Source organism: Acipenser ruthenus, chromosome 31 (assembly GCF_902713425.1).
Source record: "Acipenser ruthenus chromosome 31, fAciRut3.2 maternal haplotype, whole genome shotgun sequence".
Lineage (NCBI taxonomy): Eukaryota > Metazoa > Chordata > Actinopteri > Acipenseriformes > Acipenseridae > Acipenser > Acipenser ruthenus.
The window spans coordinates 8,241,618-8,265,851 of NC_081219.1; the positions used below are offsets into that span (position 1 = coordinate 8,241,618).

At 41.9% G+C, this 24,234-nt stretch overlaps 1 protein-coding gene across 3 annotated transcripts in view; it reads right to left on the reverse strand.

Moving 5' to 3' along the window:
• The window catches only part of LOC117396969 (SH2 domain-containing protein 3C), an 89,086-nt gene that overhangs the window by 61,619 nt on the left and 3,233 nt on the right, over positions 1–24,234 (reverse strand). For 2 of the 3 annotated variants that reach the window (XM_059005651.1, XM_059005650.1), the window contains exon 2: positions 9,059–9,878. In XM_059005651.1, coding sequence (XP_058861634.1) covers positions 9,059–9,878 — 820 coding nt within the window. Of the gene's footprint in view, positions 1–5,274; positions 5,452–9,058; positions 9,879–24,234 lie in introns of those variants that run through there. The other variant, XM_059005652.1, reaches the window with a different exon arrangement.

Consider the following 24,234-nt stretch of genomic DNA (forward strand, 5'->3'; position numbering starts at 1 on the left):
GAGGGCTCAGATTGCTGGTACCTAAATATACTGCAGTGCTGGGATGAATATTCAAATATTCGAAGCAACACAGCTTGAAATGTATTCAGTGGCATTGTGGACACAAATCTGTAAATGATGTCTGAAATAAAAAGCACCCATTCTACTGTACAGAAGAGTGTTTCTGTCCTTTCTTTAATAGGTCATTCTTTAATAGGTCTAATGAAAAAATGTAAGAACAATTGGATAATCGTTTAACCATGAAAACTCCATGTTTGTCTAAGCTCTAGACTATAATCATCTTGTACGGTATGTTTCCTCTTTGATCACCTGGAGGGGTGGCGATTGCTTTTACAGCCCATACTGTAGAGCTCGGTACACCACAGATCCAATACCGCACTGATCCGACAGAAAAGGTGCACAATTCGGAATGCAGCAGTAGAGGGATACAGTGTACCACTCAATCGTTCTTTTTTTAATATTCCCTAAGTGTAGAAGTTTTAAGTTACACTGCCAAGTCCAATAGAATGCTGATACCTATGCATTAGACCATGCCACTGTCTACATTCTTTCCATAGAAAATCCTGACTTGAAGGAAAATCAGGCAGAAAAGCCGTTTTGTGATGTGTTTCATTTCCTGGATTGCTGCTTGTGGTGTTCTGGGCTTGGCGTTGGAGGCTCTGTGGTTTCTTACTGTGGCTGGGTGATCAGCCGCTTGATTCCCTCAGACTGTGCTTCTCTAGTTCACATGGCAACCCCACAATCCCTCCCCTCTCTCTCTCTCTCTCTCTCTCTCTCTCTCTCTCTCTCTCTCTCTCTCTCTCTTTCTCTCTTTCTCTCTCTCTCAATCTCTCTCTCATCCTCTCTCTCTCTCTCATCCTCTCTCTCTCTCTCATCCTCTCTCTCTCATCCTCTCTCTCGCTCTCTCCCACCTCTCTCTCTCTTTCTCTCTCTCTCACAATATCTCTCTCTCTCGCTCTCTCTCTCACTCTCTCGCTCTCTCTCTCAATCTCTCTCTCTCCCCCCTCTCTCTCTCTTTCTCTCTCGCTCTCTCTCTCTCTCACTCTCTCTCCCCCTCTCTCATCCTCTCTCTCTCTCTGATCCTGGCTGGGAGGATGATGGAATGCATCCCACAGTGAAGCAGCATCCTGGGGGGTGAGGAATGAACACAAAGGTACATCCAGCTTATTCAGGAAACAGAACTGAGTGGGGACAGCTGGAATGAAATCTAAACCATTCGTTAGCACTGGAGGGAGGGCTGATAAATTGTGTTGATCACAAACAGCCAGTCGCAGTTTACATTCATAATTTGAATTACATTTTATTGCTAAGTTAATCAATATACAGTACCGACACAAATGACTGGGGGTGACAATTATATTGCCCTTTTTTCCTCACTCAGACCCTTTACTTACTAAATAGCTTGGTACCCATGAATAGATAATCATGTCCTCTTTAAAAAATATGCAAAATATTGTAATGAGCAAGACATCTCACAAGCAGAACGGTAGCCAGAGATGTTCTCCCTTTTCTACTTTGGAAAGTTTTCAAAAGTAAGTATTTGTACTTGTGAAATCCTTAAAGATGAGTACAGAGTAAACATGGTTTTATTATTTAGGGACCCTGTTGTTACTTTTGTTATGCATGGAGCAAAACAAATGAACCTCTGACCACACTCTAGATTGCATTCCATTCATCCCACCACAGGTTTTCAAAAAACAAGATGAATATGTTTCCAGAGGCATGTGTCAGATAGAAACCATGTGTTTCTACCTGTGGTATGCTCAATCGAGATTAGGTTTGTTGTTTTCATACAATTTGGATATGTGTTCAGTTCTGGCAATAAAAACTGAAGCTAGTGAGTAACAGGGCTGCTTCGCTGGTAGAATAATAATTAATTCAGTCCAGGGGTCGTGTAATCCTATTGGAAAATTCCTTTGAGATTTCTCACAGGAGAGTTTTATAAAGACATTCTTTATGATCCTTTGGGAAGTGGCCTCAAGACTTGTGTCACTGTTTAACATACCAATGGAAAAACATTGTACTTGGCAAACTACTACAGTGAAATGTCTTGGACCACAATGTTTTCTTCGTTAAAGGTATAGAAATCCAAACGATGCTTCTTGTATTTGAAAAATGCCACAAAGACCCACGTAAGGCATAGTACAGCATAACGTTTTACTGTTCTCTTAGGCCTGAAATATTTACAAACATTGAACAGTAAATGTTTTTGATTAAGGAAATCTTTTTTTGTGCGAAACGTCTGATTAAGGCTTTCACAGCTTACGTTATTAACCATAAACTCAGTGATCCTTTAAATCTTTACAGCACATGCTTGGTCTACACAATAGAGTGTAGACTCTAGACTAGCTGAATCAAATCCAGCAGGTGCAGAATTGTGTGTGATAACAATAGCGCCCCAGTACAGCCTGCATCTCAAAGCATCTTTCAATCAAGGATTGAGTTATTTTATTTATTTCTTTATTTTATTTTATTAAAATGTATTGCAGTTAGTTGTGCAATGCCTAAACAATATGCCCAATTGCCAGTTGCCCTGAAAGCCTTTTGTGATTCGGTTTCTCTGGGCAATATAGAATAGTCTTCAGTGCAGAAATCCCTACCTACCTATCTGTAAAGTAAAAATGAACTATATTATCTGTGCAATAATGAACAAAAGGAGTAGTTAACAAATTAGCATGTTAATAGAACCAGATACTGGCTATCTTTTGGTGTAAAAACAAAACCAGTAGGTTCTCCCAGTAGTACTGAGAGAATTAAATTGTCATGTAAAGTCGGGTTGGGGCAGGTTGTCACATAGTTTTTGGAGTTGGTTGTCACATGTAAATCCTACAGGAAGAAGTCTTATATTTTTTCTTTCTATTTTTTTACACCAACATGTGGGATAGGTCACCATTTAATGCTTATTTAATTTATTTACTGTTTGTTCTCTGGTTCTGTGGAGGCTGTGGTATTATTTTGTAGGATGGGTCAACATTTCAAATATATATATATAGGTCTATATTTTTTATGTTCACATAAAAAGTAAAAATACAACTTTTTCTGTCATTGTACACAGTAGAAACTTTATGTTATTGTAAAACCAAGAACATACTTTGTGACAACAAAACCCCATATCGTGGGACAACCAACCCCAGTATGGGGCAGCTTGTGACAGGTGACCGGCGCATATTCAACTGTCTAAATATCATATTTGGAATAAAGTTATGCTGAAATAAAAAAACATCAATTTGTACGTGAAGAGTTCCTTCAATATAACGAGGAACAGAGCCTCGCAGAATGTCACTAGATTGAGGAAAATAATAAAGAGTAAAAAGTGTGACAACCAACCCCGGTCTCCCCTAAATATAATGACAAAATGAAAAAGGCGTTTCTGACAATATACATCAGAATTGCCTATAGTTTCCTGCTAGTGAAATGTTTTTTGTTTTGTTTTGTTTTTAACCAGTATCAAATTCTGAAACTCCAGAGGTACAATGAATGGGGTCAAGGTCAAACTGACCCATGCAGGAGTATTTGCATCATGTACCCCAGTGCTTATGGGTTATGAGGGCAGCAGTGTGGAGTAGTGGTTAGGGCTCTGGACTCTTGACCGGAGGGTTGTGGGTTCAATCCCCAGTGGGAGACACTGCTGTTGTACCCTTGAGCAAGGTACTTTACCTAGATTGCTCCAGTAAAAACCCAACTGTATAAATGGGTAATTGTATGTAAAATAATGTGATATCTGTATAATGTGAAATAATGTATAATGTGATATCTTGTAACAATTGTAAGTCGCCCTGGATAAGGGCGTCTGCTAAGAAATAAATAATAATAATAATTATGGGTTTGATCAAAGTAATCAGCAATTCGTACATGTCTTTCCAATCAGATTTCACATGCTTATGTCCAAATGTTGCTTTCTCCATGGATATTTAACTACCCAGCTTTTACTTAAGAACTTTACAAGTATGTCATTTTAATGAGAACTCAAACTGGAGATCCGTGGCCCAATCAAAATGACCATAGGAGGCAGAATCCCATCAGTCTGTGCAGCAATACATTCAATTGAAATCTTCTGCAGCAGCCAGTGCACTAGCGTGCAGCTGGGAATGTTGCGTGTTCTGTTGTTATAAGTGTAATTGAACTGTGTAGTAAATCTTGGCGTTATTCCTGCGCATTCTTTGTAAAATTATCCTAGGCCACTCTCAAGTAAGGTTAGAGTTTTATTTGTAATTACTGATTAACATGAAGGCTGAAGAAAGTGAAATACATACATTTTATTGGTCTTAAGGTTAGAGAAGGGAAAGGCTAGCTGTTGTAAACTGATATAGGTCACCCTCAGGTTTTGTTGCATTTTCCTTTAGCTTTTAACTGTGTAGTTATTTGTGCTACTAGATCATTGAGACACTACAGCCATACAGTGTTTAAAAAGTTTCATTTTAAATTCACTCAGCTGCTGTCAAGTTCAAGCCACTTCATTTCAAGGACTACAGACAGCGGACGTACAAGCCCTGAGAATGTCCTGTGGAGCGAAAATAAATGCTCTCCCTGCTGTCCAGAATTGAACTAACAGGATTTTTATTGCAAATGCTCTCTTTCGAACGTTTGTGTTACTATATTGTGCATATGATATTTTGTATGTATGCCCACATTTTTTATATTTACGTTTACTTGGTACTGTTTTACTGTACTACACTGCGTGTGAATCCCAATTAAAATGGCACTCCGCGTCATAATATTTAATAACCTAAATTTGACTGTTTTTCTACACAAATATTGTGAAAACAGACAGAGCTATAAACGTGCATGTGTGAAAAGTAGCTCAATGATTCTAGTTACAGCGTACGGACTCTGAAACCCGCTAACAATCAGCTGCTGTATTGTTCAAATGCATTTATATCCAGCGCACTTTCACAAGACGTCCATCAAGTTTTGCCAAGCATTTCTGTTTCTGCAAAATTGAAACCGAACCAATCAGCTTTTTTATTATTATTTCTTCATTCCAAAAGTTTTTTGTTTTTTTTTACAGTAGATGTAAGGTGAGGGACCATGGAGAGAGCACAATTTTCCCCGGGGAGACGCCTGTTGTAAAGTAAGGCGTCTTATGAGAAACCGTTCATTGTAACGAGTTGACATCCAACAAATAGCATTCAAAATTCTGCCTATCCTCTTCCCCGTGAACCCACGCATCAGAATAAAGAGCCCAGTCTTTGCATATCGGGAGCTCCCGACTTGCAGTACGCATTGCACAGCAATACATTTAAAGTTTAAAAGATAAAGTTCTGTAACGCTCACCTCAGACCCATAGTACAAAATTCACGTTAGTTTCGTCCATCCTCCAAGTCCAACCTTTATGTCCAACCTCCCCAGAACCACACGCAAGGTACCGTACTCCGTTACTTTAATTCAACAGCAACAGTGCGGCAAATGATGTACTCCGATCCCGCCGTGAGGATCTGACAGCCTCCTGGTCCCTCCCAGCTGAGGGAAAGGGAGTGGGAGGTGAGGCGAATCCCAGCCCAGACAGGGAGGGGCTTATTGGGAATGAATGAATACATCTTTGCAGTAGTACCTGCAAAACCATGATTCTCTGAGGGTTACCATTCAACCATGTGCACGGCTGCATTTTATCAATGTAGGTGAGTTTTGGCGATGAGCGGTTCAGAGTGATACATTAGTAACAGTGTCTCAAATGCATGTATGCACTTTATTATCGTGTTCATTAGGTGCTGGGTAAGTGCTGGAGAACTAAGAATGAACTGAGAGTGTTTTTTAAGATCTGTGAACTTTAAGGAATACTTTATATACCCTTGCATTTTTTGTCTTGTTATTTCCCCATGATACAGTATGAGTTACTATTAACAATGAATTACTATTTCTGTTCATTCTTAATGAAGTCCCCAAAATAGTTTTGGGCAGTCTGGGATCAAGCCTGAGCATAGTGGCATGGTTGAGTTTTGTTCTCATAAGAGGACAGGACCTTGGGGAAAGGACGACGATGTGGTTCCAACCCAGGAGCTGCTGTGATACCAGCGATTCATGTCCCCTGCAAACCAACACCAATGTTAATATAACCAACTGCGAGACAACATTAACTTTATCTCTAGTCTGAGGGGCTTTAGACAAGTCGAAGAGTTTAAAAAGACTAAAAATTATGAGAAAATGTATCCAATCACAGCAGTTGAAACCACACCCTCGTCCCTCCCCTAGGCCCTTTCCTCTTATGGCAACTAGCTTTGACCATAGTGGAATTTCTGAAAGGAAGCCAGTATAAAAATAAGAGGTGCACTTGGGCTGTACATCGGTAATTCCTTTCCCAGTGAATTTGTCAGATATTTTCCATTCATTGCACATCTATAACAAACTATTTTAGATAGTCTTGCACTTCTTAGGTTAGGCATTCCAGTCATTAGGAGACACCGCAGGGTGGTTAATGATAGCCTTCACCTAGTACCAAATATCACTTAAAAAATGCTTGCTTTAGCATGTGTTTCTCTCTCCATGTTTGTATGTAGGCATTAGAGTCCCCCAAACACAGGACAGTGTGCATTCAGAGTAAATAGCCTGCTTATCTTATGTTGAGTGAATTTTCCAACTATTTTAAACCAGCTGTGAGTTAGCCCGTTGCGCCGCCTAGCCCTCCGCTTTTTAAATTAGGCTCAGCCTTTGTTAGTTGCAGCTGTGGATGACAAGCACACATATCCTGAGCTGAGCTCTGACTGTCTGTGAATCGGTAAAGGACAGGATCTGCACCCTTCCCATCCTCTGTTATTTCTTACCGTAAAATTGGGGCATCAGTTGTGCTTGTGACATTATGGGAGTAAGCCAGATGCTGATTCTGCCAAACTCCCTTTCTATCAATACTGTGTCTGTAGGAAACTGGTTACGAAAGAAGGAAATGTGTGTTTGTCTTCAGATGCTTCTCTTGCTTTTGTATTGTTTATTGGGTAAATGGAAAGTAATATTAAGCTGTATTTTAGACCTATTTTTGTCTGCAGTCCACTGGAACCCACTGGCTTCCACGTTGCATCCCAGCACTCTAACCATGAGCTACTCAAACCCACTGCCTTCCACGCTGCAGCCCATCACTCTAACCACTGAGCTACTCAAACCCACTGCCTTCCACACTGCAGCCCAGCACTCTAACCTGTGAGCTACTCAAACCCACTGGCTTCCACACTGCAGCCCAGCACTCTAACCACTGAGCTACTCAAACCCACTGCCTTCCACACTGCAGCCCAGCACTCTAACCTGTGAGCTACTCAAACCCACTGCCTTCCACACTGCAGCCCAGCACTCTAACCTGTGAGCTACTCAAACCCACTGGCTTCCACACTGCAGCCCAGCACTCTAACCACTGAGCTACTCAAACCCACTGCCTTCCACACTGCAGCCCTGCACTCTAACCTGTGAGCTACTCAAACCCACTGCCTTCCACGCTGCAGCCCATCACTCTAACCACTGAGCTACACAAACCCACTGCCTTCCACACTGCAGCCCAGCACTCTAACCTGTGAGCTACTCAAACCCACTGCCTTCCACGCTGCATCCCAGCACTCTAACCACTGAGCTACTCAAACCCACTGCCTTCCACACTGCAGCCCAGCACTCTATACACTGAGCTACTCAAACCCACTGCCTTCCACGCTGCATCCCAGCACTCTAACCACTGAGCTACTCAAACCCACTGCCTTCCACACTGCAGCCCAGCACTCTATACACTGAGCTACTCAAACCCACTGCCTTCCACGCTGCAGCCCATCACTCTAACCACTGAGCTACTCAAACCCACTGCCTTCCACACTGCAGCCCAGCACTCTAACCTGTGAGCTACTCAAACCCACTGCCTTCCACGCTGCAGCCCATCACTCTAACCTGTGAGCTACTCAAACCCACTGGCTTCCATGCTGCAGCCCATTGCACTAGCAAAGCTTTTTGTGGGATGTAGCTCTTACACACACACACACACACACACACACACACACACACACACACTCTGAAACACACTCCAGATCGTTTCAATTAGAACACACTCCTACTCATTAGTGTGAGATTGTCTTACAATAAACCCTACAGCCACTGGAGCTGATAAGAATGATTTATTGTGTAGAAGGTGGAGCAAGACCAATTGGATTAGCCTGACTGAATGAGATGCTTTTTTCCTATCAGGCGCACAGTACAGTGTTGTTTATTAGACGACATAATCCTATTTTCACCTTTTCATGTAATTAAGGGCCCTCATTGTACGCTAATCCTATGTGTTATACGCTGGGGGTACATTGGCTGGGAAGCATGCTATGGGCTGGGAGAGCGACTCTTCTATAATAAGCAAGTCTCCTGGGTGAATCTGTGAACTGGCAATGGCAGGGGTAGGGTAAAACTTTAATGCAGTTCTTTGTTTCAATCAATTAATAGTCTAGTTTACTTATTGTAACACAGTCGCAATGGATGCATTATCATTCCAGATTCCTGCAACAGCAGAATTAGGATTACATCATTGTTCCTTAAAATAATTGTAGCAAACGAAACAATTCCATAAATATTACTCATTCTGCACTTAGCCCTTACCATTAGCTACATGTGCTCTCAAATGTGCAGATTTGAAAGAAACACATGCTACAGCACACATGTATTTTCATTTTAAAACCAGATATCTGGTACTACACTAGGTTAAAGGAAGATCTCAGTTTCTATGCCTTATTCTTGGATTATTTGTTTGCACTTGCACTTCTTGGGTCATTTACTTCAGCAGTGTCTTCTGGGTCAAAGCATCTTTCTCCCTAAAACCATGTCAGTCAATAGGTACTTGACAGGAAAGAAGCCAGTGAAGAGCTGGGGACAATTTCACTCTCCAGGTGAAATGAATCAGGAAATGTAAGACAGTTTAAAAGCATGGCTTGCAACAATGTAGTTTACCTAGAATAGTACTAGATATCATGTTTGCTGTAACATGTGTTTCTTTCAAAACTGTACCTATATAATGAATGGATGTGCATGGCAGAGAAATGTTATGGAACTATTAAGTTAGCTACAATTGCTTTTTTTTTATGAATACAGCACACATTTTGCAGGCCCTTACCTCTGGTCTGATTCTGACATCTCCTCACCCGCCTCCTCTACACTGATTGGTGTGGCCTGTTCCTCCCCTGCTTCAGTTTGCTCCAGAACGACACCTGAGTCAGTCTCTATGTCAGATTCTTCAGGCGTTGCCATGGCAGATTGTTTCTGTGGTGCTGCAGACTGTTTCTGTGGTGCAGCTGGTGTTTCTGTGGGGCAATATGGGGATACAGTCGACTGTGGTTTAGAGGTTGGTGTGCTGGGCTGGCTAGATCTGAGCTGGGACATAGTTTTATTTCTGTTGGGTAAAGCTGGTTTTCCTTGGTGGTCTGTATGTGGTTTATCTTGTGATTCTACAGCAATATTTGGCAACTGAGATTCCACGTTAGTGATAGCTGCTGATTCTTCCATTGTCTTTGGCAAAGCAGACTCTTTTGAATTCTCAGGTGCCGGTGGCGATTCTTTACTTTGGTTGGGTGGTGATTTTGGCTTGTCCTGGGTTGTGCCAGACATGGCACTTAAGAAAGGGGACTCAGCCACGGAATCGGGGCAGGACCTCTGGCTCTGCTTTCGACTGAGTTCCGCTTTTCCCTTTGACTTTCGGGAGCCCTTGTCCTTGGACTTGTCCTTGCGTGGCATGGTGCCTGTGTGACTGTACATGTCACAGGACCGGGCGTATGTCTGGCCCCGGGCACAGGTGTCCATGTCGTCCATGGTCTTGTTAAAGTTGCCTTCCTCAGGCAGGCTCCCATGGTGCCGCAGGGTCTCTGAAGACTTGTTCTCAGACCCGGAGGAGGAGCGTCTGAAGGAGAGGTTGCCCAGACTCCCAAACCACTTAAAGCCTGGAAGACAGAAACAAGATTCAGGAACTAGTTCCTTGCAAAAGGCTGATCACACAAGATTCTGGAAGAGCAGATCCTAAACTCTGGATACACATTTGGACCATTGGAATGTAGTATAACAAAAGTAGTAGTTTTATAAAGTAAATGCAGGTTTGTGCTTATAGGCAAGGTAAGTATTTGTTTCCAGCTATTATATTTAGAAATCTAAATACCTGTTTGCATGCTTTGTGTTGATTTCAAACCCTAGAATGTCAGACCCAAGTAAGGATGCACTAATAGTAGAATTAAAATGTGTTCAGTAAAAACAAAACTAAGTGCTAATGTGGGGTTTGTTTTGAAATCCAGACTCCATGCTGTAAATATTTTGTGTTTGCGTGAGTGCGGTAGCGTGCTTTGACTGGGATGTTGACATCGCTGTCTCAGAAATCAGGAGCCAGACCTCAGGTATTCTAATGAGCTGGGAGGCTGTAAGCGTAGGTGTGCAAAGCAGGGTGGGAGCTGACTGCAGTGCAGGAACACAGAGAGAGGGAGAGAGTAATATAGATGATACCAGAGTCACGTGAAAATACAGGTACTGCCCAATGCCAAGGGGTAATTGAATTTCCTGTCCTCTACTCCAGTGCATGTTTAAAAATACCTACCAGAAAACATTATAACATCAAAAAATGCTCACTCCATAGTAAATGCATGACATGGGAAATGTGGCAGTGAAACAGTTAGTATGTAATAATGTAATTGAGAAAATCATAAAATACAGCTATGTACCAAATATTACAACATGACACAAAACATGTGTCTTGTGTCTATGCCATTACCTTAATATTTCAACCAGGTCAATGTCATGGTCAGCAATGCGTTTAGCATACAGTGTTTACATAGTACTGCAATGCGAAGCACATTACTGAAATGATTCCTCAATGGCAGCCTTGTAAGATTCATGCTACAAAAGGGTTAATGTTTCTCTTTAAGTTCAGCTGGTACACCAGAGTGTAACCATTAACCTGCCCCCTTGAAACATTCTGTTCAATGTGGTATTTCTTACTGGTGTATTTTTTATACCCACAAGGTTGAAGCATTGCAGGGGGACCGGTTAATGGTTACACTCTGGTGTACTTGCTGTACTTAGAGAGGAGACATGTTTCAGAGCTCAATTGAGACCACAGGGGTGCTTTAAACTTCTGAGTTTTAGAAAGTCCCCAGGATGTGATGACTGAAACAGAAAATGATATACAAAGTGAATCTAAACAAGAAGGCGTCTCCATTAGTTTAGATAACTGCAATACCTCATGCCCTTGTCAAGCTGATCTTTAAAATGAAGAAAGAAAACAAAACATGGATGTATTAAAGTTTCTCCTCTACCCTTAGCACTTTGTTTTGCCTTTAACCAAAAAAAAAAAAAAATGGTGCAAACTTTTTACACAGTGGTAATTGCTATGCGAATATGGTCTTCTGTCTTACTAAATGCATGGGAGTCAAGACCGCAGTGGAGCTGCTGGATGAGAGTGGAATAGCAGTGTGATGAGTGAATGGCAATGACTCCCTCTGGGTTGCGGTTACCCGCAATGATGGCATTGCACTGGGAGAGGAATTCACGTGGCTGAGCTTCCCACTGAGTGATGTGAGAGAGGTTAAGAGGAGGGAAACTTGATAAGGGATCAGGTCAGTTAATTATTCCCACTGGAGGTGATGAAAAAACATTAAGTTACTGCAGCCAACTCAGGCTTGGCTCAGATTCCCTGTATAGACAGAACTCTACATTACACATTTTAAAGGAATTACTTAAGCACTGTCCAGCTCTTGAAACTTCGAAACTCTACATAGCTAAAACCAATTGTAAAATGGCAAGAACAGAGGGAGCAATCTCATTGGCTAACAAGTATTCCATCCTGTGCAAATATGTCACCATACCAGCACAGCTTAGAAACGCTGCCTGATTCACTTGACAACCAATTCATTTTGGGAGGGGTGGGGTAGGGTGGAGGTACCATAATATAAAGACCATAACACACTCCAGGGTGTTCAACTATATTGTATTTTTTTTCAACATGGTCACAAGGAATTATGGAAGCAGTTTCAGTGTTCTGTAGCCATTATATACACAATATACCATTCCTACCAACTTCATAAAGACTACATAACTCTACATAGTGTCTAATTCCAATAAAGTGTTTCCCATATTTCTTTCTTTTTAAAAGTCCCTGTAGGACCGGGGTGGCTAATCACCACCCTGGAGATCTATTCCACAGGGTTAACAGGTCCAATGAAATCATTACTACTTTAGGGTTGGATGGATGTGTAATTGGTTCAGTTAAACAATTTATAACAAGGTTTAAACAAAGAGCAGAACTGGAAGGGCCAACCCTGCTTCAGGGGTTCCTGAAATACTTTTTAGATTTTCATGATCATGGAAGTGTTATAGTCATAAAAATAAAACAAAAAAGGATGCTTAACTAAGCCGCTCCAATATTTTTTCACTCATTAAAAATGATTTATGTTGATTCACACATTCGTTTTTTGGGATTCTGACTTACAGATTGTCCAGCCTTCGCCTCTAAATCAAACAAGCCATTCTGTGGAACTCAGTGAGCCATATATGGCCCTGGTGCGTATTTGCCCATTACACTTCGACTGCCCTCTCAGTCCCAGCTGCTCGTGTGGAATGCTTTCTCTGCTTATCACTTCCATGGTCGTGATTTTTGGAAGGCTGCAGATTCTCTGTGGGAATGAGTGCCTGGGGAGAGAGTATGGCTGGCATCTCTGCAGTTAGAAAGCAAACTGCGCAACACTGCTGTTTACAGCTCCATAAGAAGATAAGCAAAAGCTGAGAACATGTGTGTCACAGAGATAGGAGATGCTGCGATACAGTATCTGCTCAAGTGAACAGGCTCATTTCTGCTTTGCACAGTGTAGTTGACACATAGCTGACAACCAAATCAAGCAACAGTTTTCATTAAAGTTTTTGCATTTTCATAAAGTTATTGCTTTTGCAGTTTGTTTTGCATGTTTGGTCATTTTGTTGCTTTTTTGAATTTTTTGTGCAGAAATTAAATGTCAGCTCATCAGTTGCCCAAAAGTACACCCCAGAGCTGTCAGCGATGTGCGATGACTCAATGAACCAGACAGCTGTGCGGGTGATGTGAGTCATGTGATTTAGCTTGCCTACACCACTGGCCAGCTGTCTTGGCTGTCATGACTGATATTGCAACTTTCATATCTTACTGAACACATGTCGGGGATGCCATGTGTATAACATGTCATGTAACACACAAAAGAATGTGCTACATATCCCAGGTGTATAAGTATTTAATGTGGCTAGGACTGTTTGAATTCCATCAAGAAAACTCAGCATTAATAAATAAAAAACGGTTGTTTGTTCATGTGCTAAAAAGTCTAGGAAACATTTGTATGTATATTTCACCCAAATAAGCTAATTACTATAGATAACTCTGCAGACAAAAATAGAAATGGGAGTTTTTGTGAACTGAAAAGAACAGGTTCCCCTGGTAACATGATCTAATGAGTATGACATATCAAATCGAACGGTTTGATACATGGAAATGTGTCATTCATATAGCCAGTGGCAGAGAAATGGTTAATTTATGCTGGATTGCCACCTGTAATGGAACTTTTTTAGAGAATACAGCATAGCAGAATACCAAGACTTTCTGAAACTGAGTGGTCTGCATGACTAATATGGTCAGAGATTAAACTAATGTAGCACTGAAATGGTTAATGCTCACAGGACACCCCCTGTAATGGAACTTTATTGAGGTAATAATGGAATAGAAATGTGCACCAACGATAAAGGGGATTGTTAACATGACCACATTAGGGCTAAGAGACGATCCCCTAGTTAGAATGTAAGGCCTTGTCCTGGGGGATTGTGGTCAGGCTGAGCTGGAAAGCACACTGGAATGTAAACATCTTGACTGAAACATGTGGTGGTGATTATGCTGCCATCTCTGGATTGTTTTATGAAGTGGCTGCTTGCATATATAAATACCAGGTGCCTGCCTCAGGGTAGGATGATGTGATGCTGAAACAATGTCTATGGATTGCATTGTTTTATACCATGAAAACGATTTGATCCGTCTCTGGAAATGTGTCTTTTAAATAGGGCCCATAGTTTTGTGGGAGGATGAAATCGAAGTGAGAATAAAGCCAGTGAAATAATGAGTTTCTTTTCTACTGGAAATGTCTTTTTTCATTCTTATTATTATTCCTTAAGGTAATTGCAGCTAACAAAATAATTCCATACATCTTTTTCACTTTCAGAATATAGGTTCCAATGATGCAGTTCTGAAAGAAATGCTTCTTATGGCAATTAACATGATATATGGTACTACTTTAGGTTAAAGAAATGTCGCAGTTTCTATACCTTGTTCTCAAGTGGGCTGTGATGCTTGCACTTCCACTTTGTGGATTATTTCACCTCAGTAGTGTCTTTTGTCCAAAGCATGGCTGAAAGCATGCTAAGTTCATGTGGATAGCATAGTTGGTTATAAGGACAGGAAAGAAACCAGTGAGGTGGACAGTTTCAACTCCTAAGTGAAATAACCAAGCAATTGTAACACTTACTGAAAGCATAGCTTGCAAACCGAGGTTTCTTTCACCAAGTGTAGTACCATGTATCATGTTTTAACATGTTTACCACAACATTATGTTTCTTTCAGATCTGGACATTTGAGACCTACTGTATATAACAAATACACGTTCACAACAGGCACGAGTTTTGGAATAATTGCGTTAGCTCCAGTCACTTTAACGGAGTGCTAACTCAAGTGTTTAAATGCATTGTCTCATTATTAGCTTTAGAAATACTAAGAGAAGCAATGGGAAAGGTTTAGACAAGTCTTCCTTTATGTCTTCGACTTCACGACATTCATGTATTTGTTTCTTCTACATTTCTAAATTGAGCACTGTTCAGTGTTTAACCCTTTCATTCATGGTGACCTCATACAGAGATGGATAGAAAAAACTCTCTTCTAGTATGGAGAGATATAGAAGTCACAAATGCATTATAGCCCCAGATGAGGCTAGGGGATAGTGTGTTACCTTTGTTACATGATAGCCTCAGATGAGGCTAGGGGATAGTGTGTTACCTTTGTTACATTATAGCCTCAGATGAGGCTAGGGGATAGTGTGTTACCTCTGTTGCATGATAACCTCACATGAGGCTAGGGGATAGTGTGTTACCTTTGTTGCATCCTCATAGGAGGATGCCATTTCCTCAGGAGGCTGTCTGGTCCAGTGGTTAAAGAACAGGGCTTGTAACCAGGAGGTCCCTGGTTCAAATCCCACCTCAGCCACTGACTCATTGTGTGACCCTGAGTAAGTCACTTAACCTCCTTGTGCTCCGTCTTTCGGGTGAGACGTAGTTGTAAGTGACAATGCTGCTGATGCATAGTTCACACACCCTAGTCTCTGTAAGTCGCCTTGGATAAAGGCCTCTGCTAAATAAAATAATAATAATAAAGCAATGAAAAAAAATTAAAACCATTTTCAATGAAAAATAAATTATTATTATTAATTTCTTAGCAGACACCCTTATCCAGGGCGACTTACAATTGTTACAAGATATCAAATTATTTTTACATACAATTACCCATTTATACAGTTGGGTTTTTACTGGAGCAATCTAGGTAAAGTACCTTGCTCAAGGGTACAGCAGCAGTGTCCTCCACCTCGGATAGAACCCACAACCCTCTGGTCAAGAGTCCAGAGCCCTGACCACTACTCCACACTGCTGCGTATGTATTTTCAATAATCTGTGCATGAATTATTCTTCTTATTATTAGCTTTCTTAACATTATTACTGCTTCCTCTCATATTGTGCTGAGAATCTTTTGGTACTTCACTTTTCGTAATGTGGATTCAAGATGCAAATATGTGTATGTAAATACAACACTGTACTGTGTCCTGGCTTGCTGTAGGTCACATGGTCTGAATGGGAGACCATTGTGGTGAGTTTAAACTACAACCCATGATTACAAGGAAGCAGGAGTCACGATATATTTACAGCATTGTCTTTACCTGCATATTTCAAATCGATGTGTACAATACAGTACAAGTCTCTTCAAGAGGAGGACATGGGGAGCAGAGGTAATATTGTTAGTGCTCCTTTACTATACAGCAACAAAAAAGTAGTTTCCTGGAATGTCACATACTTATTAGTAACTGTCGAGTTATTTTAGAAGATGTACTAAATTAGATTCTGCTCTCTTTATTGTGAGCTTTCCTGGCCCTGATCTGGATTCCCTCCCTCTGGATCTCCGTGGCGTGACTGAAAGTGACGGCAGCTCTCACTGTTTCGATTGTGAAAGTCTGTGATGTCTTGAACTGGTGCAACACAACACATTAAGTCATGTCTCTGGTCACAATGCCATCCTTTCATATTGTAGCTGATTCATTCAACTGAAAACTCCTCAACCCCACCCTGCTTCAAACCTGCTTGCAAGTGTATTTCTGTAAATATGAATGCTTCTGCCACGACTTGCAGCGTCAGGAGGTTAAAAGTTAAGCTTTTATATCTGTAAGGCAAATAAACAGTGGACAAGTTGAATTGTCTTTTCCCAAATAGTGCTTTCTAAGATGCTATAGGAACAGGCAGTACAGCTGATATTTTAACATGAGATTATCAGGTACAGTAGCAACAGTCTTCAATGTACAAGAAATCAACCAATTACTGTTAAGGATTTGTCAAAATTCTTCTCTTGTGTACAGAAGCCCTCTGATGAATAGAACATAATTCTAAAGTTAAAAGCTACATTTGTTTATGTTTTTTGTAGTTCCTGAATACAATGTTTGTTTTTGTGATTTATAATAAGTTATTACATCATGTGTGGGGTGTCTCTAATTATAACAGAACTCACTAATTACAATAAGAGATCCTGTGGCAGGGTGGAAGCCCTGCCAGTATAATGTGTGGCATGTGTGGGGAGTATTGGGTTGGCAGGGAGGGAGTTAAATTCCTCCCTGCCAGAAACACATGTGAGAATGTGGCTGGGGCTGAGAATTGAATAATTAGGGTCAGTCACAACTGTATATAAAGGGTAATCATAGGTATTAATCTCACAGTTGAATGTGAGCTGAGTGTGAGGTGAGTTAATGTATGTTAGTTGGTGTTACTCAGTGCTAGCTGCTGTTTAGGGGAGTGGAGACGTACAGTGTTGGGAAATGTATGATAGAATGAATGTGCAATAGTTTTGTTGAATGTTTCACCTGTTTGTTTTGGCCACTGTGCCTATTTGTTTGTTTTGTGTGCTTGTTAGTTGTTTGTTTTTGTAAACAAATGTGCACACAAGCAGCAGCTTCTGTCTCTGGGTCTGCTTCCTGGAAGTAACACGCCTTGCCACTGACGCTGCCCTTACCACAGACACTCTACACACAACGTATTCATTTATATATAAAAAAACAAAATGATGCCCTCCCTTATAAAGGGTTACCATGGGAACTTGTGCAGTGGTTTTGCAGCTTTGCCCATGGTTATACTATTTTTTTTACCATACCATACTTTTTAATATGCTTTACCTCTTCGGGCTTTAGAGCTCTTACCTGTTTCTAAAAGCTTATCTTTAGTGCTGACTGGTTAAACTTTAACATGTAACACCTTGTTACTTACAGAGTAAAGAATGTCTTCTCTGACTCACATTCTGTGTTTCTCTTTATAAACTGACAGTGAGTAACAATAGCATGAGGGGAGGAGGCTGGCTAGTATCTTTTGCAGAATATTGTTAACAAGCTGGAACTGTTTCCTGAAATCCTGCAGTTTCTGAGGGAGTTCAGAGAGAGAGTCTGGCTTGGATAGCTCAGTGAATTACTTAATACCCCCATTCTACAGTTTCATACAAGTGCAGGGCTGCAGCGTGGGTGATAGGAGGGTTACATAGTGCAGTGGTTTAAGTGCAGTGTAGTAGATTAGGTTTGAGTAGCTCAGTGGTTATAGTGTTGGGCTGCAGTGTGGAAGGTAGTGGGTGTGAGTAGCTCAGTGGTTAAGAGTGCTGGGCTGCAGTTTGAAATGTAATGCAGTAATTTTAGCCATTTGGTCAGGTATCATGAAAAAAACTCACCTACAATAAATACTACAACTGGTTAAATAAATGTTAATCATATTATCAAGTCCAGACAGCAGTATCTCCCCTATATTCCTGAGATCATAACAGAGAGGCACTTGTGATGCTTGTAAATGGTGGAGCCCATTGAATCCAGCACAGCTGGAGGTTGAAATAGAAGAACAAAACAACACGATGCAATCTTAACAGACCTCTTCAGTTCAAACACCTGCCGCTGGCAAGCGGTAACAAGGATATAGAGTTGAAACAGATCACTGGATAAATCTGTGAGAGGACCGACCTGTTTAAAACAGCCCTCAGCTAAGAAGATCATAGTTAAGTTATCAATAACACTTGATATCAGTGCACTTACTGGGTATAACACTGTGTAACTGTTAATGAACAACAGGGTAAGTAGACAGGCTATTGTAGAGAGTGTATACCCACATCTATCGCCTAACATTTAATGCAACCCTATTTATTTAAAAGGCCCAAACATATAATACAGTATTAGTACCACTATTAATGATTCTTATTTTCACTTTAATTTCATATTTTTAAGTAGATGGGAAGAAAGATTTGAAAGATAAATACATAATGAGGTTGAGCAAATAAACAAGGAAGATTAAAGCAGGCTAATGCAGAGTGTGTTCTTTCTGTTGCAACAGGGCAGAAGAGTTTTACATGCCCCAGTTTAGATAAGAGAGATGTTGTAATCAAGAGTTTACTGTAATACTCCCGGAGGGGGGAAACCGAAACAGGTGGTGATTCAGATGTAGGGTGTTGCTGAAACACTGAAAACCAAGGTCCAAAATAGAATACAAAATAGCTTAAAAAAACCAGTAATCTTGTATTTGTATTAGTTCCTCAATGCTAAACCAAGCCATGCTGTGAGTATTATAACTTCACTGTGCTAGCGGTCTCCACTTGCAGGTTTCTTTTTAAACACAATTGTTGTTTTGATATTTGTTGGGGTCTCATTCAAAATGTGCACGGATCTTGTCCGTCAGTCACGCTCTGCATGGTAAACATGATAACTGCTTGGAATCTTTCAAATAGACTGTGTGCTGCCTGCAGCAGGGGAAGCAAGCTGAGTTAACCACCCCTAAGAGTCACAAGACCCCCTAATAAGAAGTCCCTGCCCCTTCAATCTCTACCTCCGCAGAGAATGTGTATCACCATGAAGAAACATGGAAAAACATAGGCAAGGTACGTAGAAACACTGCAAAAATGATTGGGTTTACATATTCAAAGCTTACTTCCTGCACTCTGGGCTGGCCCCTGTAGCAGCTGGCAGTTTGCAGACTCGGTTCCTGAGTTGCACGCCAGCTGTGCGACTGAGCCCTCCCCCCCACTAAACTGGCATTTCCTACAAAAACAAAGCGGCCAGCCAAGAACAGCCTTCCTCTGCATTTCCAGAGAGTCCCGGAGCTTCAGGGATCTTCCAGTGGCTGTATTTCCTGGTTACACACCTCCTTCCCCTTTCAAAGTTTGCCAAGGTAAATTACAAGCACAGCATGAGGAAAGCATGTTATACTACAATATACAGTGCTGATTTATCTTGGTAAACTTTAATAAGGTTGGTGCTGATGTGTTGATCTTTTGGGGACAATGCATGTACAAAACAGCACACAGTTCCTTGAATTGATTTTTAGGAATTCCCTGTTACTATACAAAAAAAAAACATTTTTATGAAGTTCAGATGAGCGAATATGAAGAATGAAGAATATGAATGTATAGGTGCAAAATGCATTTTTCTAAAATCAACAATTTATCAAACTATCCAAATACAATTGGAAAAATCTATAGGAGGCTAGGAATGGATGATGAAGTTGTGGTGCAAGTTATCATGTTCACCTGGTAGAATGTGATACACAGACAGACGAAGGGAGAGTCTGACAGACAGGATCAGTGCATGTGGGTCCCTAATTTCTTTGAGGAGCCTATTAACAGGACCTAATTGAAAGACAGAACAATCCTACAGGGCTGCTTACTGCGAAGGAGAACCGGAGATTCCAAATACAGTCATTATTTTCAGTGGGTTTATCATATATTCAATAAATAGAGTCTAATAATATCTACTCAGCTGTCCTGTGGTGTGGTGTTGTTGCTCTGACAGGGCGTTCTCACAGGTTAGCAGCAGTCCTCACTTCTCACACTGAGATCTCAGCTAAATAAACCACACCACTGACTCGAGACCACATGTTCGAGCTGACTGAGAGATGATCACCAACCCCAGCCATGGGCTGGCTTCTACTAGGGCTTGGCACAGCATGCGGCTTGTCACTCTCACACTCGGGTTCTCGCTAATAAAGGTGCTGGGGAGCGAGATTAAAGAGAACGAAACAACTGTTTCAGTGCAGACAGCCTGGCTGTGCTGAATATCTAAGAATAGCTTGTTTTATACTCATTGGTAGGTGAAGGGTGAAAGTGCTGGAGAGCTGAGAATACAGTTTAGACAAGAGCTCATTATTAAGAAGCAGGGTAATGGCAGTGCTGGAGAGATGAGAATGGAGTGTTTAGACTAGGGGTCACTATTAAGAAGCAGGGTAATGGCAGTGCTGGAGAGATGAGAATGGAGTGTTTAGACTGGGTCATTATTGAGCTACAGGGTATTCATAGTACAAGGTGACCACAGAGAGAACACTGATGTAACGAGTTCCTGCAGTTAGACAATGCAGTGGCACTTAGCATTTTTGCTCAAAACAGCTTATTAAAAAGATTTTAAGCTATTCACAAAAAAGGCATTTATAGACGTGACTTGTCTAGCTCTCTGTTTCCAGGACCCCAACAATAACTGAAGATTTTTTGAGTTAAGTCAGGGAGGATCTTGGTAACCATGGAAAGTATTTAAGTGAAGTCTCCCCTCCAGAATGGCTTATAGAGTGATCTCTTTGAAGACTGTGCCTGCTGCTAGCAGACCGTATACTGTAACAGCACTGGCACTCCCTGCTGGAATAAACAACACACTCTGCCATGTTTTCAAAGCGTTTACTACAGTCTTTAATAACTCTTACTTTTTAAAAGGTAGATATCTGTTAATTTTAAGGTGTTTTGTATTCCATTTTGTAACATTAACATGATGAAACATTTTGAAAACCAAGCCCACCTGGTTTACACTTAAAGCGTCACCGCAGTAGGGTTTAACTTGCCATTACTTTACCACAGTCATTTATTTGCTTAAAAAGCTATATAGCAAAAAACATATCACTGTGTTCTCTATACTGCAGAGCAGAAAAATAAATCACCACTCAATCCTAAATGAAATATCAATGTATATATCAAAAAGTGAGGGCAGACAAGTGTTTCAGCTAGAGTGGTTTTTCTTCAGACACATAAAAAGTAAATACATAATCATTGAAAAACAGAAGCCCTGTAAATAAGATTAGTTAAACTTCTGGTCCATATTTTTTGTCTGAACTGTAGCAGATCGTATTACCGCTCGTCTCAAATTGATAACCCTGATTATCTGCAGTCCTCGTTCCCCTGTATCATTTATCAGAACATAAGAACGTTTTCGAATGAGAGGATACTATTCAGCCCCTCAGCCCATCCAGTTCCTAGTAGCTAATTGATCACAAATCTGTCAAGTCAGGTCTTAAAGAATCCCAGTGATGCAGCATCAACAACATGGCTAGGTAACCCATTCCATACCCTCTGTCCTACTGTATGTCTGTCTCCACCTCTGGTACAGGTTTCTGCGGTGAGTTTAAAGAGTTTAGCTAGAGTTTGTCAATTCCTTTTAAAATTTGAAAATGCATTTGTATGTTGTAATGTTAATACATGGATTCATGTGGAGGAAAACACCAGCAGGAATAACGCAGTTTAACGTGTCCCAGAACTCCCTGCAGGGTTTACAGTAAGGAGCGTGTTAACATGCGTGGCAATTCCCTGTGAAATTGGGATTACCAGATTTCCCTAGCGAGCAAGAAGAAACAGCGCTGTGACAAGATGCTGACAGGGTTACACTATATTACTCTGTAGCCCATTACAAAGAAACACAAACCAATCAGCAGCCTGGATTCACAGAACAGAGATCAAGGTAGAAGTCCCCCAGGCTCGCTGCTATTTCACTAAATAGGACTACATGACTTTCTCTGTGACAAAATGAAACAGTAGAATGATTTGTGTTTCATGCCTTCCGATAAATAGAATTGATTTTTATTATTTCCAATTGAACTTTGTTTTGTTTTTAGTTTTTGTCTTGAAAAGTGTCATTTTTAAATAAAAAACCATACTTCTACATTTGTTTTACTCAGATCTGGATACACTGCAGTGCTTAGAAGAAAAAAAACCTCTTTCTCCTAACGAACACTCCAGAGTAAAAATTGAACATGTAATTCCCGAGTTGATTTACCTATGATGTGTAAATAGTAAAATATTTAAACTTTCAGGAATATGTTGAAAAATATATTGCTATAGGATATAGAAAATATAAAGTAATGTGTTTCTTGTAAACACTGTGGGGGGAGGGGGGGCACACTTGGATTTCAACAGAATATTTGTACTGTATTATAATTTGTGATCAACACATCAGCTGTGTGGGAAAAAGCAAAAGTTACATGCTGCTAGTATTTTCATCCACTGCTGTTCACATTATTAAAACAAAGCCTATATTATAGACACCACAGGCTTAGATGCAATTCACTTAGCTCATAGGCCTTAAACTGCAAAACGATGGATGTAATGGATGTAAACCCGGTTCCCTGAAAGAGAAGACGACCAACAACAATACTTTTGGGATATGCCTGCCACAGGTCAGGTATTTGTTCAGCATTTTATGTCAGAGCTGCCGATAGGCCCCTCCGGGGAGTGACATCCTCGGTCCCGCCTACCGAGGGATTAAGTAGTCCCTCCGCGGAGATCACGTTCTCTTTTGCATCGAACCTGCGAATGCGTCTGAGAGCCCTAAGGTGGACAGATGGTCCCGTTCAGTTGCCAGACCCCACAGTTGGCGTCTGCCCGGTTCTGGGTGCCAGAGGGTGCCTTTCGCCTGGCTGAGGAGATCCATGCGCAGCGGGATCTCCAAGGGCTGGCCTCGCAGCAGCTGGCAGAGGTTTGCAAACCAGATTCTCCTGGGCCATCTGGGGGCCACCAGGAGAACTGCCGCCTCTTGTCTCCAAACTTTCTCTTGGAAGGGTGAGCCCCAGTCTCGCCGGATGCTCTGTCACAATCACCGTGTGGGCCACTGCTCCTTCCTGGTCTGGGATGGGGCAAAGACCCCCTTCCTTTTTGTCACCAGAAAGTATCTCGAGTAGAACCCCACCTTTTGAGAGGTGCGTTCTACAAGGCCTGAGGGCCAAGATCTGGAGAGGGTCGCTCACGGATGTAACCGTGATCCCTCGAGTCTGAGGTGCAATTGCGCCAGTATTGCATTTTGTGTTGTGAGAAGGGGTGGGTCTGAGGCCACATGCCTTCAGGGGCCCTGCTGGGGCTGCTGAGGCTGGGGTGGAGCCTGTCTTTGAGGCTGTCTAGGGTGGTTCCGTGGGAACTGTCTCCCGGAGTGCTGCTGCGTTGGGGCCCCATGTCCGGCGTTTCCATCCTTGCTGCCACGGAAGCCTGTGCCTCAGGTTGCCACGCGGCGCAGTGGGGATCGGAACTGTCCAGGTAACCATAGTTACGAGCGGATGCCAGCGCTTCGTCCTATCCCTTACCGAGCATGGGAAGGGAGCATCGCAGCCACCTGTCGAGATGCCTCCCGCTCTTAGTGGGAGGCGTCATCTCCTCCACCGCTGGCCCAAAAGTATGGCTAGGGGAGATAGGTGCGTCTAATAGGGCCTCCTTGTCCGCATTCAGGACCCTGGCCTGTGACAGCCAAAGCTGTCAGTGCGCCACTACAAGACCACCAGGCTTCTGCCCTTAGCAGCGAACCGGAGACTAAGCACAGCTCTGAGACTACCGGCTCAGGGAGAGGCGCCGATCGCAGGATGCCATCCAGGTAGGCCATTAGGAGACCTGCTGTGTTGGCCAGGTGCGTTACCTGTGCTTTGGCTGCATACGCTTTTTTGAGGTGGGCCTCTGTGATCCTGCATTGGCCATTAGGGCATACAGGATCCTTGGATAAACCTCCTACTGGAGGGGCTCACATCAGGGCCGCTATGGTGGAATCCACCGGTGGGAACTGCACTAGTCCTAGCGCTCCCGCACCTTCCAAGGAGGCCAGCGGGGCTGCATGCTTGGAGACACTCGGCGCCGAGGCCGGTCGGTGCCAGGAAGATTGTACCTCCTCCAGAAAATCCAGGAACACCGGAAATGGCTGGGGAGTTGAAGCTTTCGCCGGTCTGAATACAGAACGGCGCTGTTCT